The 16,063-nt window shown below is 40.6% G+C and overlaps 2 protein-coding genes across 2 annotated transcripts; both read left to right on the top strand.

Annotated features, from left to right (window-relative positions):
* The first annotated feature begins 8,531 nt into the window (after window positions 1–8,531).
* LOC115386878 (3-mercaptopyruvate sulfurtransferase-like) lies at window positions 8,532–11,742 on the top strand. The gene is given in 4 exon segments (XM_030089333.1): window positions 8,532–9,061; window positions 9,064–9,108; window positions 9,111–9,281; window positions 10,158–11,742. Coding segments are annotated over 4 exon segments (873 nt in total). The 5' UTR covers window positions 8,532–8,694; the 3' UTR covers window positions 10,448–11,742.
* A 128-nt stretch (window positions 11,743–11,870) lies between these two features.
* Window positions 11,871–14,009, top strand: LOC115386877 (3-mercaptopyruvate sulfurtransferase-like). Its single transcript, XM_030089332.1, is given in 4 exon segments — window positions 11,871–12,284; window positions 12,287–12,556; window positions 12,559–12,816; window positions 13,664–14,009. Coding segments are annotated over 4 exon segments (882 nt in total). The 5' UTR covers window positions 11,871–12,229; the 3' UTR covers window positions 13,963–14,009.
* The last annotated feature ends 2,054 nt before the right edge of the window (window positions 14,010–16,063 follow it).

Raw genomic sequence — 16,063 nt, 5'->3', positions numbered from 1 at the left:
CTTTCTTGTTTGTTCCTTTCTTTTTTTTTTTTTTTTTTAATTTTCCTGAAGAAAAGTCACATTAAAATCAACAGCAGAGAAATATGGGTTTAAACCTCTTTTTTTTTTGAAAGAACTAAAAAAATCCTATGGCTACCTCAAAAAAAAAAAAAAAAAAGCAAGGAATTCCACCCGGGTGTTTCTGAAGCGAAGCCTGCGGCTGTTGCTGGGTGTCGGTGGGGTAGTGGAAGTTTTGCTGACACTTTATCAGAAGGAGAAACCGCCGAGATTTAAGGTGCTATTGTTTGAGGTGTCCTGCATGTGCAGCTTGACTATACTGTTTTGTTGTGTCACAGTCACTCTGGCGTGTACGGGACCTTCTTGGTGCTAAAAAGAACTACAGCTTTGACTCTTGGTGTCCAGACTGAAGCAGACTGCTTCTTCTATTTCCATTCTTGGCAGTGTTGGCAGTAAAACTCTCTGTCACCAACTTCCAGTGAAAAAGTGGACCTTCGTCTTTCCCTATTTTATTATTTTTGAATCTTCACCTTTTCCGTGATCCAAACTCCTCTCCACATCCCTTCATTCACATATCTGTTGTAGTTTGTTTGTTTTTTCATTGTGCAATGAGTAAAGAACAACAAACAATTAGAGGTATAGATTTTTTTTTAAGAAAATGCACAAAAAGAGCCATCAGCAAAGAGTTTGTGAGAGAAGGCAGACAGCCATACCCATGGGGAAAAACACCACAAGGATCTGTACCTATTTTGTATATGTATAATAAATTGAGATGTTTTAATTATTTTGAATGCTGAAATAAAGCATGTTAAGTGGTCTAACATTGCATTCTGCCTAATTCCCTGATTGACTCACTGATTGCTGCAACTTCAACTTAAAACTCATTCTTGTACCTTTAAAGCATTCAATACTAAACATGTAAAATGGTCCAAATGTTTCATTTTTTTATCTGTAGGTCAATATATACATTCTGTGGAAAAAGACAGCTTCAGCAACAGATGCTCACTTTCCTGTCTTGTTTTCTGTTTTATATTAACCTCTTTCCCACTTTTTTTCTGCCTTATCCTGCATATACAGTATAGTTGTGCATGCTGTTTTCAGAGGTGAGGAGAGGATAAAGGAAGCAAGCGGCCTACCTCTCAGTCAGTGGACTGGTTCTCTGTTAAATCCACAAGGATCCATTAAAACATCCACCAAGAGTGATAACGGCGTATTTTTCCCCCAAAAAAAATGTATCCACAGCCATCGAGAGAGACCCTCTTCGCAGCTGACGGAGGGGAACTGGACCTGCTCCGGCCTCACTCTGCTTGGCATCAGCTTGGCTTCACAAAGACACTGATTGTCTCACCTTGAGGGAGGCAGCTGCCCAAAAAGAGCGGATAGGTTTGCACTCCCAGTGGGAATCTGGATTATTTCTGCAAGAATCCGGGCCCTTATTTGAGGCCTGGACCCGAGGAATGCTAACCTCTCTGGTTTCAGACAACAGAGGGGGCTCTGTTTGCAGAGAGGAAACCCCTCTTCAGGCCGTGCCACTTCACACTGAGGGCAAACATCAGAGGGACGCAGATGGAGATGGAGGCACAGATACATGCAGCAAACTGGGCAGGTACTTTCAAGCAACTCTTGGGAGTGTCTGTCAGGATCTGCTTTGTTTCAATCTATTGTGTTCACTCTATCCTGAAGATGTTTTTTTATTTTTACCCTTCTGTCCTGATGAAGCAGATTTGTGCCATTTGACTGATACCAAAATATATTCCAGAAGAACAAGAAATAAAGCATGTGGCAAAGAAAGTAAAGAAAATTTGTAGTCAAGAACAACTATTGACACGGTGCTTGATTTGAACTAAAATGCAAGAGAAAGTTTGTTTTGCATATAAATGCTAAGCAAATCAATACAAAACTATAGAAAAAGTATAGACAAATGACACCATGATAAATAAAATGACTCACTCCATAAATGTGGATCAGAGGTTTTGATATTATGAGCATACTTATGTTTTCAAAAGAGTAAAGCAGACTGCATGATCTCAATTGAAAATATAAGGGAAAACACCACTTTGTGAGTATTTAAATGTGATATTTCTGCCCATTAATAATACATTTTCCATCATATAAATTCTCATTTTTACATATCAGAAAGTCTTGAGCAGGAAAAGTCATTCTTTGAATAAACCCGCTTAATAGAAGTAAGTCAGGACAAAGAGAAAAATGTCTCTTCTACTCTATTCATCAACCGCTGACCTCAGTCTCACCATGAGACTGAGATCTTTGAGACATTGGGCTGGATGATCACTGTTTTAAAGCTTGTCTGTTCAATTCAAACTCTACTTATAATTCCAAACTCAACAGTCAAGGTACTTTTAAGAATTTAAATCCAACAATTCCACATAGCACTAAGTCGAATGGATGGATGTCAGCAGGTGTTGATGTATAAGAAGTCTCGTTTCCAGCCATCTTCTAGGAGAAATTCTGTCCTGAATCTTTTAGATTTCTCCCTACATGTAAAACCTTCACAGCAGAGCCATCCGGGACCATCAGTGATTTGGAACATAGTGATGGAAATAGAAGAGAAAAATCTTGGAACTACGGAGCGTGCATAATCATGAACTTAGACTGACCTCTTGTGGGGAAACTAAACTACACTGACGCTCCAGAATCGGACTGTCAGCTTAGTGAAGCAGCAGCAGAAGTCCTCACTTATCGAACCAGCAGTACCATCAAATCCACTGAGATAAAAACAAAAAACAAAAAAGGGGAGGCGGAGTTGTCACATATATTTCTTCTCATCTGAAATCACAACTAATTAGTCCTAAAGTGAAGCCTGAGTACTTTGAAGGCATTTTTGTTAAGGTTATTCTTCATGCAAATAAACAATTAATCATCGGCAACATATACCGACCACCCTCATCTCCAAAAATTGAGTCTGTTAAGAACATTTTAGCCACTGTTTCATCTCTTGGTGACCCAAAAGAAATTGTTCTCTGGGGGATTTTAATTTAAACTGGTCTGATTCTTCTACACTCACTGAATGTAACTTGTTTAGTGGTGCAAATCTAATTCAAATAATTAAAGAGCCCACCAGAGTTGGTCCGAATAGTAAATCTGTCATTGACTGGATTCTAGTCTCACACCCCAATAGAATAATAAACTCTGGTGTCCTTTCAGACAGTTTTAGTGACCACTCGGTTATTTACTGTTTATGGAAAATATCAATTCCACATCTTCCTCCTAAATATATTAGGATACGTGAAACAAAATCATTCAACAGTGTCTCATTTATAAGTGACTTGCAAACAATTAATTGGAACCGCCTTAACTTAATTCCGACATTCATGCTGCTTGGGATTATTTCTATACTGAGGTCTGCGAGTTATTGACAAGCATGCCCCTTGGAAACTCATTAAGGTTAAAGGTCATCATCTGCCTTGGGTATATGGTGATCTTATCAATCTTTTCAAACAGAGAGATAGGGCTTGGTCTAAACATAAGCTTACAAAATTTTAGAGTGATTGGGAGGAATACAAACGGTTAAGAAATATGCACTACACAAACGCGAAATGCCAAGGCCAATTATTACAGGAATAGCCTGTCAAATGATTTCAAAAACCCTAAACAATTCTGGAGGAAAATTAAGAATTTAATTGGTAAATCTGATAATACTATTAACAATATGAAAATTAATAATGAGATAACAAACGATCCTGTCGCGATTGCCAGTGCTTTTAGTTTGTATTTCTCCCAAACACCAAAGATACATCTTTCACCATCTTGCACTCCTTTCAATGTGTCTCAGCCCTGTAATAGCACTTTCACATTTGGGCAGGTCAGCCCAGCAGATGTCTTGCAGGCCATTGGCAAGCTGTCTGCTAACAGTGGACCTGGCCCTGAAGGCATTGAGGCTAAATTTTTAAACTTGCTTCTTATGTGCTCTCATCCCCATTGTCGGTCCTTTTCAATATGTCTTTTCGACACCTGTGAAGTGCCTACTGCTTGGAAATGCACTAAGTTATCCCATTGCATAAAGGAGGTGATATGCAAGATCTGAATAACTATAGGCCTATTTCAATAATTAACTCTGTTGTAAAAATCTTTGAGAAAATGATTTTTGATCAATTTTCAAGCTATCTTTCTTGTAATAATTTATTCTCTCACTGCCAGTCAGGTTTCAGAAAACATTTCTCGACTACCACTGCTCTCATGAAATTTACAAATGACATATTTTCTAGTTTGACAATAATATGAGCACTGGTGCCATTTTTTAGATTTATCTAAAGCTTTCGATTTAGTGGATCATTATTTGCTTCTGGATAAACTGCAGGCCATTGGCCTCTGTAGATCATCTCTTTTATGGTTTCACTCCTACCTCCATCACCGTCGCCAGTGTTTCCTATAGGGCAGTCTGTCAAATTTTACAACCACTGACAAAGGCATTCCTCAAGGTTCCTCTCTTGGGCCCTTACTGTTTTCCATCTTCATTAATGGCATGCCACTTTGCTGCTCAAGTTGTGATCTTCATCTATATGCTGATGATGCAGTTATTTACTGCTCTAAACCAATCCTCTGATATTAATGTTTCTTTACAGCATGACTTTGACTCTGTGCAGCAGTGGCTGTCAGTTAATAAATTACTTCTTAACAAATCAAAATCTTATTCCATGCTGTTCTGGGGAAATGCCTTGGCCTCAGGTGAAAATAATCTTCAATTGCATTTTCTAGACGCCTCTCCTCTTGAATTAGCTGATACATTTAAATACCTTGGTGTTTGGTTAGACCTGATCTCTCTTTCAAAACTCATATAGTGCTACTATGTCAAAGCTCAACTATCGTTTAAAAACATTATATAATTATACATGTTCATTCATTCATTCATTCATTTATTATTCATTTCAGGCAATCACATTCACTATTTGGGACACACATAATGAATACCCGTTCATCAACTGAAACCAAAGAAACAGAATTTACAATATACTAAATGACAACAAAAAATGCCTGAAAGGGAGTGGGACGAAGAAAACTTATTAAATCCCAACCTGATAATGTTCATATATAACATACAACATTTTTCCTGCAACTCATTTCAAAACGATTTCAAGACACATATTCTTCTTTATATAAGGCAGCTTCGAACACAAATTAAACATGTCATAAGCAGTTGAGTGAAGTTAAGAACAATATACCAGCAATGGTAATGGACAATACCAACAATGATAAGAGAACTAAACACACATTGACAGAACACCGATATACATTTAAGACCCTCTTCGAGCATATTGTGACCATATCAACTGTTTATAGAACAATTTGAATCTGTGAATATTACATTGTTTATATTGTAAACTCAGTCTGTTCCAGAGTTTCACTCCACATACAGACACACAAAACTTTTGCGAGTTGTTCGAACTCTGGGTAATGTGAACTCACCATAGCTCTCAAATTATACCTCCCTCCGAATATCAAAAATCTTTTGTAAATTTGCGGGTAACATATTGTTAAAAGCTTTATATAGGATTATAGATGTATTATAATTGACAAGATCCTGAAATTTGAGCAACTTTGATTTAAGAAACAGTTCATGAGTATGATCCAGAAACCCAACCTTATGAAAGATGCGCAACGCCCGTTTCTGCAAATTTGAATAAGGGAATTGTTGTATTTTGGTAAGTGTTTTACTTTGCAGGTCTGGAAGAGAATAGTTACACAACTGTTGCTTCGTATTCTGGATTATGCTGATGTCATTTATGTAAATACAACTGAATCCTGTTTGCGCTCCATTGATGTCATTTCAACAGTCTTTGTCGCTTTGTCCTTCGCTGCCCTTATAGGACACACCACTGTGTCATGTATGAGCAACTGTCCTGGCTTGCACCCTCTGCCAGAAGACAGTACCACTGGCTGCATTTATTTTCAAAAGTATTTACCATAATTTTCCCGATTATTTAAAACAATATCTCGTGCCCGATAACTCTCAGCATAACTTACGACATGATGAACAAATGTTCTTTTGTGCCAAGAGTTAAGCGTGTAGTCGGTAAACATGCATTCTGTGTTAGGGCTCCTAATGACTGGAACAATCTCTGTTTCTGTTCGTTCTATAACTTCATTCCGTAGTGCTCTACTAACACATCTTCAAAATACTTGCCATTGTCTCTAGTCTGCTCGAACGGCCATATATGATTTTTTTTTTTTTTTTTGTCCATAATTAAAAGGTTCATGTGATTTAAATTCTTGTTTTGATGTTTGTTTTGACTATGTTGTGCTGACTTTGAAGGGTGGGGAGAGGTGAACATTCAGAGCTGGTTTGTGTGTGTATGTGTGTGTGTGTTGTCTCATTTTTGCTTATTGTTTTTTTTTTTGTTTGTTTTTTGTTTTTTTGTTATTTTTTACTACTTTTATTTTTTGTTTCTTTTCTTATTTACTTGTATTCATTTTATTTTTTTCAAATGCAAATGTAATTTTGCTATCTTCTATTTTGTTACGCTGCTCTGCTCTTTATGTTGATCTGATTCTGAGGATCCCCTCGAAAACGAGATAATTTATCTCAAGGGGCTATTCCTCATAATAAAAGAACTGTTAAATATTGTACGGCTTGATTCGTGTAAAATTCAAACTGAATCTCAAAGGAATCAAATATGTCAATAAAACTTGGTCATATGTCTTAGAAGACATTTCACCTCCACGACAGTTTGACCGACTGAATTGTTCAGAAAAGCTCTAACATGAACAAAGAAGAATATCAATGGACGTGTTACTGCAAAGTTTCAAATCTTTTAACAGATTCAAAGAGCCACAAAAATGCACAAAAGCAAGTAATCTTTAGAAATTATGCAACAAGATTAAAAGACAAAAGCAGTTAGACATTAAGTCATTCAACACAACTTCACCCGATTCCCTCTGGACACAAAACTCAGACTGATGACCTGAAATAACCTCCTTCAGTCGACCACGGGACGCCTTTCCAGAGTTAATCTCACTGAGTTTTGTTTTTGTGTGAGTGCTGTTTAGGGCTGCTCTACTGCTTCACACACACGCTCAGAGTCTTGTACAGTGATTTGCAAAATTATTCCTATCCTTTGAGCTCTTCCCTGTTTTGTCATATTATAACCACAAATGCATTTCATCGGGACTTTGTGTGAAAGAACAACACGACGTGCTGCTGACATGGCTTTCACATCTCTTTACAGATACAAACTGAGAAGTTTGGAGTGCAAATTTTTCATTCCCGGAATAAAATCCAGTGGAATCAAGAGCATTCAAAAGAGAGTCAACAGAGTCCATCTGTATGAAATCTAATCAAATCCAGCTGTCCTCTGAGGGCCTCAGACATTGAAATTAGATGCTATTCGTGAACAAACGGCATCATAAATACCAAACATTTTCAGGGAGAATGTTGTGGAGAGAAGGAGAAAGTACGGCACAACCGACAGGCCGATCACCGGGAGCATCGATCAGGGAGCAGCCAAGAGGCCCATGGGTAACTCTGGAGGAGCTGCAGAGATCCACAGCTGCTGCTCAGAGTGATGGGAAGATAGATGGACCCAGTATAGAGATATGTATCTTGAAGGAAAACCTGTCAGACTTGAGTCTGGGGCGGAGGTTTACCAGCAGGTCAATAACCTGAAACCCTGCCAGAGGCACAGTGGAGTGGCTTAGATCTTATTCATGTAGTAGAATGGCCGAGTGAAATTCCAGACCTTAATCCAATTGAAAATCTCTGGCATTGTTCAAGTAATTGCTGTTCACCGATGGTCTCCATCCAGCTTGACCTATTTTGAATAATTTGGCAAGCCACTGTATGTACGTGTGTTTGTGTCAGAGTTAAGAGGTGAGACTGGATTGACTTAAACTTTCTGAAAATCCTTTTGGTGTCTGACCATTTCCTTTTGGCTCCATTTGTTTTGTGATTCGGATGCCTGGAATGACTTCATTTCCAGCCCTGCTAACATTGTTTAGGTTATCATGCAGCGTCTTGGCAACTTTTTGGAAGCAACAAGTGCCATCATAAAAGTGTGGAGTTAAGTGTTTAAAAGTTAAAACTGGCCAGAATCACAATTTGTGTTAAACTTTTTCTCTACTGAGTTCTGCTATTTCACAATATTGCCATTTGCAACAAATGAGCTCAAAATAATTCCGAAATTTTAGCTATTTTCTGGATTTTAAGGGTTTATTTGATGGACCTTGTTGGTTGGTTGGTATTTGATCAATCAATAGATCAAACAAACTTTAGCCACATTGCACTTTTCTGTAGCACAAACTGGTTTACATAGAAAACCAGATATCATTCAATTTAGCTTCATGAGGGAGATCTGTGGTGAGTTACCTTGTGTGAACTCATCTGAAATGGTGTTTACTGAACTGAGCTGAACTCCTTCTTCCTCAGTCCAGGACCCCAAATGTTCAGTGGAATTTCCTGAGTGCAGAGAAAAGATTATCTAATCAGGCTTTTTTTTTTTTTTTTTTTTTTTTTTTCCTTATCATGAGAGGTGGGCTTGGGAATTGCTGTAAACGGCAAAACATATTAGTGAGTGACGAGGAGGGAACAAATAAAAGCGGCCCAGTTGTTTAGGTCACTTCTCGTCGGTCCTGATTACAGTCTGGCGCCAGATAGCGGTGTGGCTGTGATGAACGATCAGCCGGCCTATTAAAAATAAACACAGACGGGAGCGAGTAGCTGTGGAAACTGACCCCAGAGCAGACATGGCAGTGCAGGCTGAAGCGCTCGTCTCCGCGCAATGGCTCGCGAACATGGTGAAGCGCAACCTGGTCGGTCCGCGGCTGCGGATCCTGGACGCGTCCTGGCACCTGCCCGTCACGGGCCGGGACGCCAAGAAGGAGTTCGCCCAGTCTCACATCCCGGGCGCGTCTTTCTTCGACATAGACGAGTGCACGGACAGGGACTCCCCGCTCGACCACTCGCTGCCGTCCGAGGAGTTCTTCTCGGAGTACGTGGGCAACCTGGGCATCGGGAGTGACAGCCACGTGGTCGTGTACGACGCCAGCGACCTCGGCGCGTTCTCCAGCACCCGGGTCTGGTGGATGTTCCGGCTGTTCGGGCATCTGAACGTGTCGTGCTGGACGGCGGCTTCAGGAACTGGGTGGCGGAGGGTCACCCGGGACCGCGGCGCGCTCACAGCCCGAGTCAGCCGAGTTCACCGCCACCATGAACCGCTCCTGGGTCAGGGCATTTGAGGACGTCGCAGAAAATATCACCGCTCAGAAGTTCCAGCTGGTGGACGTGAGATCCTACGGAAGGTTCCGTGGACTGGAACCGGAACCGAGAGAAGGTGACTTTACACTGCAGCGCGCAATTACGCACGAGACTCAGCTGAATTCATGTTTATGCACAGACAAACAGACACATTTTATTGTTATGTAACCATATTAAAGGGCCAGGGGGCAATGAGGGAGATGGAATCGCTACTTTAAAAAAAAGATTAAAAGTGTAATGGAAGGGAATCGGACTCTCTGGGAATTTTCCCTTCACTCATCAGAGTTGAGTGCCTCTCACTTAAACAAATACGGGTGCAAACTTTCACCCACATCAGCCAACTCTCGTGAGTTGTCTTATTTTACCCGCATGTAAAGAAAAAGAAAAAAAGTCATGGATCTTGTCTGCTTTGCCAATTTGGAATAACATTGAGATTTCATGTAGACACAGCGGAGCTGCACAATGCCAGGTCCACATGCAATTTGACATAAGTAGAATATCGCAATAACAAAATCATATGTGGTAAGTCACATCTGTTTTCCAACAGTGCTTTCTCTTGACCCAAACTGATGGTCGTGTTGTTTCTCTCTTTTTTCTCATCACCTGTATCAATTCCCACCAGCAGAGTTTGAGAAGCAGAGCAGATGTTGACTTTGTTGTTTTCAGTGTTTTTTTAATGATGTTCTTGATAATAACTTGATTTCCCAAAATGGTCACCAGACAGTGGCTTTCACTTTGATCATTGAAACCTCCTTCTGGACCATGATTCCTCTGTCTTTTTGAACTTCTAATTCAAAACTGCCTCCAGGAAATATTAAATTATCCTGGAAATATGAAACTGGAGTATGATGATGAGCATCTGAAATAAGGATATTTAAATGCACAGGGGAGTTTTGTGCATGTAGTGGCTGCACCACTCTCTGTACTCTAATGAGTGTCATTGTCTTCACAGATATTCCTCCAGGCCACATTCCTGGCTCTAAATGCATGCCTTTCGACATGTTCCTGGGGGAGGATGGCAAGATGCTTCCCACAGAGAAGCTGAAGAAGTTTTTTGAGGAGTCCCAAGTGGATCTGGGTAAGCCTCTGTGCGGGTCCTGTGGCTCCGGCGTGACGGTCTGCCACATGGTGCTGGCTGCCCATCTGTGCGGTGTCCCTGGCGTGCCGGTGTACGTCGGGTCCTGGTTTGAGTGGTTCAGCAAGGCTCCGCCCGAGCACAAACTCTCAGAGGCCAAAAACTAGCTTTAAGAAGGTGTACTGAAATAACTGGACTTGAATCAATTCTCACACTGTGCAGCTGAACGACTCACTGTAGACTAGAAGACATAGCAAGTTAAGCACGTTAGTATTATCGGTATGCAGCTGTGCAATGTGTGAATTGTGAATCAGCCACTATGTCAGGAAATACGTTTCCCTCGTGCCTTTTCAAAAGTATATCCATTTGCATTTTTGGATATACAAACAGGTGACAAATAAAGGAAAACCCCAACAGCTAAATGTCTTTAAAAGACCCCAGGCCACCGGTTCAGCTTCCATGCTTATTCTCATCAGTAATTTGAGTCTCTACAAGTATGACGCAACCTTGTGAAATCCCCAAACAATGCTTGGTAAAAGTCCCATTTAATCCTGCTCCTCTAGATGTACCGTAGCTTTAACACATTATAGCCAAAGACTGCATTTCCATTCAAACTGATAGTATATCACAGACAGTTAGTGTCAGATACATGTGGCCACAGTTTTTTTGGGAAAAACTCGCACCATGATTTGCCTCCCAAGTTATTATGTACTCATCTTTCTGGGTTTTTGTCTTAATCTGTCACCTGTCTGTAAATAATTTCATAAATATCTGATTATAGATTGAGACCAAAAGTAATTATTGTTTATTGCATTTCACTGGTGCTGTGATACAATTGTGAAATGTGCCTTTGTGAGTCAAGCTTTCCATATATTGTACTCAATGATGCAGCTTAAAACACCTTAGTTACTGAATACTTTAAGCAAGTATGTGATTGAATATGTTATGCATTTTTAACATTCTCAATAAACACAAATAAAGGAAAATATCAGAGTAAGAGAAGAGTTCTTTCCCCTTTGTGTGTGAGGGAAACGGTTTGCAGCAGACAACATCTTTGGAGATTAGAGGACCTGTGTTATTAAGATATATTATAAATATGATTCCACTGAATGCACTTTCCCAATCATTAACATGAAACAATGCATATTACTTCTTAATACCAACTTTCCTAAGAAGTGAAATGAGTAAAGATCACATTCATATTGAAGATTCATCATCACTCTTAGATTTTAGTTTAGTTTAATTTTTGGTTTTTGATTGCTGCATTTCCATCGGCTACAGAGTTACTTTGTTTCCAGTAGATTATAACTACAATTTTTCTGTGACTAACATTTGTTTATGCTTAAATTACACTTCAACACACTGGTACAATAATGTAACTGAGTTTCTGCTATGAGCGCAATATTATTGGGATAATGCTTTCATGTTCCGGATGGAGGGATGGATGAAATAAAATAAGAAACAGATTCATCCTCCCTCTATTTTTTTTATTGTGATTTCTTATACAGAATTAAGAGCAAAGATTGTGTAACAGAATAGTAATAAAGTGTCAATGATTGATGATACTTGTATGCTTTGGTAATATCGATGGGTCAAATGCAGAGAACTTGGGCCAGTTGGCCGAGAGGCTAGAGGGGTGGAGTTGGGGTATTCTTAGCTTTGAATCCGACAGTGGACAGTTCACCACTGTGAGTCCCTGAGTATGACCCTTGAACCCCTTGGAGTGTGTGCCTTGAGTGGCAGGTGTAAAGCACCTTGAGGGCTGCTCATAGTGTGGAAAAGTGCTTTGGAAACGCACGAAGAAATAAAAGCATGCTGTTTGTGTGGTGACACGAAAAAAAATATGCAATTCAAATATGTACTATTATTTTTGTTAATGTTTGTTTATTGCGCGTCCCTGAGAAGTTCCCCTCTAGCGGCCGCGGCGAGCACTGCAGGCGGCGGTCGTCATGGCGGCTCAGACCCGGGCTCTCGTCTCTGCCAGGTGGCTGGCAGATGCTCTCAGAAACCCCACGTCGGCCCCAAACTCCGCATCCTCGACGCGTCCTGGTACCTGGCCAAAACCAAGCGGGACCCGCGGGATGAGTTCTCCCAGACACACATCCCGGACTCGTCCTTCTTTGACATAGACGAGTGCTGCGACCAGAGCTCGTGCCTGGACCACATGCTGCCCGTCGCCGGCCACTTCTCCCGGTACGTGGGGGATCTGGGCATCGGGAACGACACGCACGTCGTGGTGTACGACACCAGCGACTTCGGCTCGTTCAGCGCGCCCCGGGTTGGTGGATGTTCCGGCTGTTCGGGCACAGCCTGGTGTCGGTGCTGGACGGCGGCTTGAAGAACTGGCTGGCGGAGGGTCTCCCGGTGACCTCCGAGCACCGCAGACCGGAGCGGAGGGACTTCCGGGCCGAGCTGAACCCAGCCTGGGTGAAGAACTACGAGGAGATTCTGGAGAACATCGGGACCAGGCAGGTCCAGGTGGTGGACGCCAGGTCTGCGGGGAGGTTCAGAGGAATCGAACCCGAGCCCAGAGATGGTGAGCAGGGCTTTTCTTCACGACCCAGATCAGAATCATTTAAATAAAGCTCCAAATCCTGTGCATGACCGAGTACCTGCTACTGGGCACCACTGCCCTGCTGCTTAATGTCTTGTTTTATGGCCCATTAAAGCCCTCAGGGTTATAACTCACTGGTTTTATGTGCGCTGTGCTTGGCGCTGATTTTTTAATGAGCTGATTTATAATTTCGAATTGAAAGCCTTATTCAGACAAGGAGGGAAATAAAACTGTGGTTGTTGTGATTATAAAAATTGTTAAAAAAAAAAAGAAAGAATTGCAGATGTGACAGGTCAGCTGTTCATGGTAAGTCTGTAATAAATGCAGTGTGTCAGTACTATTAGGTACCTGGAACTGTAACCTGTAAAACTGCAGTAATAATAAGATAGTAATAGCTGATATTTACCAGTTCGATTCATCTGAAGTGCAGAAATGAACTCATCATATTGAAGTACTGGACAGCTAAATGAATATTCTTCACATCTTTAACAATTTGTCCCAATTCCTGAGTTTTTTCACTCTATTTAATCCCTGTCTAAATGCATTCCTTTGGCCACAAACGCCCACTGTAGCAGGACTTTGAGTTCCCGTTGTCTGTAAAGATAGTTCTTTATGGCTCTGGCTGCATGTTAGGTTATTTTCAGGCTGCAAAACATGTATGAGAACATAGAAATCTTCCCTAAGGGTCCCGCAGCTGTTGGACATAATTTTTCAGTTGCATCGCCTACAGATTTCTGCTGTCCTCAGACATCTTTTGTAGTTTCAATCCATCATTCTGCTCAAACCAAAATCTTCACCGTATATCTCGTTCTTGCTTTCTCCGTCCCAGACGTGCTACCTGGACATTTCCCCGGAGCGATCAGCATGCCGTTCATGTCCTTCATGGACGCCTCTGGGAAGGAGCTGGGAGCTGAGAGCCTGTCCAGACTCTTCGCGGCGGCCGGGGTGGACCTGCAGCAGCCGCTCTGGGCCACCTGCGGTTCCGGTGTCACGGCGTGCCACGTCGCCCTGGCCGCTCACCTCCTGGGGCACCCCGGGGTCTGTGTCTACGATGGCTCCTGGAGCGAGTGGTTCAAAAGGGCTGCTCCAGAGCACATCATCTCAGAGGGAGAGGGGAAGAAGCCGTAACCGGCTCAGCCAGTACAAACAAGGATGCGGCATTTTTAAGGTTTACTGAAAAATGAAGGTTTCTTGACATAAAGGGGAAACTTGAGCTGTACTTTGCACTTGAATAGTTTCAGGCTATATGCTTCTATCCATTACCACTTTATCCAACTCAGGGTCGTGCAGGGGTGAAGGCAGGGTCCATCCTGGACAGGTCGCCCTCCATCACTGCTGTATGGAGTTTTAGAGCTGTTAGGCAATATACTGACATATCAGACACCATCCAGTGTGAGATGGATGCAGATATTCTTATTGCACAAATATGACACTAAATGGATGTTTTCATGTTAGCTGCTGGCTTTCATGTCTTTCTCTAGACATGGAGAACATATGGATTCAGTAACTGGAAAAGCAAATATTTAGCAACTGTGAAAGTCAAAAGGGCGAAATGCAGAGGACTATTGACCATCCATATCTCTTAAACAGTAACAGAACTTCCCAACATGCACTTTTACAGTTAGAAAAAAAAACGGTATGATGAAGTAAGAGTTCTCATAAATGTTACACCTTGTAAAATTTCAGAAAGCTACTTCAATAGTACAGTAGTTTTACTTTATCATTTACTTTGTTTCGTGGGGTGATGCTGCTCCAGTGGAGACTGACATCAAAAGTCGATATTTTCTTGCTGCTGTCATGTATGAAGAGTTTATAATGCAGGTGAAAATAAAACGAATCTCAAATCTGGTGTGTGCGGTATCCTTGACATAAGCTGAGTTACGTTGTGAGATGGTCTATTGCAAATGTCAATAAAACAAGTGGAAATGTTCATTGATGGCTTTTTTCAGACATTTTCTTTATTTAGGATGAAGAGGATAACTAATTATACTTTCAATAAAGCACAAAGGGAATCAGGTGGCACATGGTTTTTGAAAGACATCTGAGAAATAAAATTGTATTATAATTATATTTTTTTGTTTCTCACATTACAACATAACCATCAGTATCAGATTAGCCAAGCTTCATTAGTGGAAGATTCCAGTTCAGGCTTCTAAAATCACTACACAATGAGAGTATTGTGAATACAACAATGGCAACAAAAATCTCACCTTTCCTCTTAAAGTGTGAACTGGTTAGACTAGGATGAAAAGATGGGACAGGCTTTGCTTTTCACAGGATTTTTTCAACCTTTGATTAGAAAAAAAAAATCTTGGTGAAGGAAATAACAACTAAGATGAAACTATTGAAAAGTTAATCATGATGGTCTATTTGTTGTAAATGTAATGAATAGAATTGAAATTATAAGATGATTTAAAATCAGAAGAGGTGTTCAGCTGGATTTAGGACAGCTGAGTTAGACTAATGTCAAAGCAAAATATGGAGTTGGATCTCAGACAGAAAGCAATGACGCACACAGAAAGATGTGCAAATATGTTTTAGGATATTAACTGCATGCTCCCATGCACATACTTTTCAATCCACACAGAAACATGTATAATCTTATTTAAAAAACAAAGGTGATCCATTTAGAAATCTGATTCACAAATGGATTTCTGATTAATAATTAATTTTTATCTATTTATTTATTTAATTATTTATTTATTTATTTATTTTTATTTTATTTTGTGAATTCGTTCCTAACATGTCAAAACCGTGGCATAACACACCTATATATATATATAATATATATATATATATATATATTATATATATTATATATATATATATATAATATTATATATAATATATGTATGTATACATAAAATATAGGTTATCATGTCTGAAAATCGGGTATAGCTATCAACTTTTATATATTAAAAATTTATTCTAAAATATGAATATAATTTGTCCTTTCATTTCAGTATTTGCGGTACCTTACATTTCTATGTAGACCCCACATTGTGCATGGACTTGTTAGGTTTTCTATTTTTTTTTTTCCTTCTTTGTTTTAATGACTGTCCTCCTGTGACCGACACAAATTGGACACGACTCAACTCCAGAGGGACGCAGAAAGGTTCATGCCTCAACGAACATGGCCGACCGCCGTACTCCCCGGGAATGAAGGACGCTGCACGCCTCAACAAAGATGGCCGACTAACGTGACCAGTGGGGCGTCCTGCACACTGCC

The sequence above is a fragment of the Salarias fasciatus genome, chromosome 4 (assembly GCF_902148845.1).
Source record: "Salarias fasciatus chromosome 4, fSalaFa1.1, whole genome shotgun sequence".
Taxonomy (NCBI): Eukaryota; Metazoa; Chordata; class Actinopteri; order Blenniiformes; family Blenniidae; genus Salarias; species Salarias fasciatus.
This window is presented reverse-complemented; position numbering and strand designations above follow the sequence as displayed.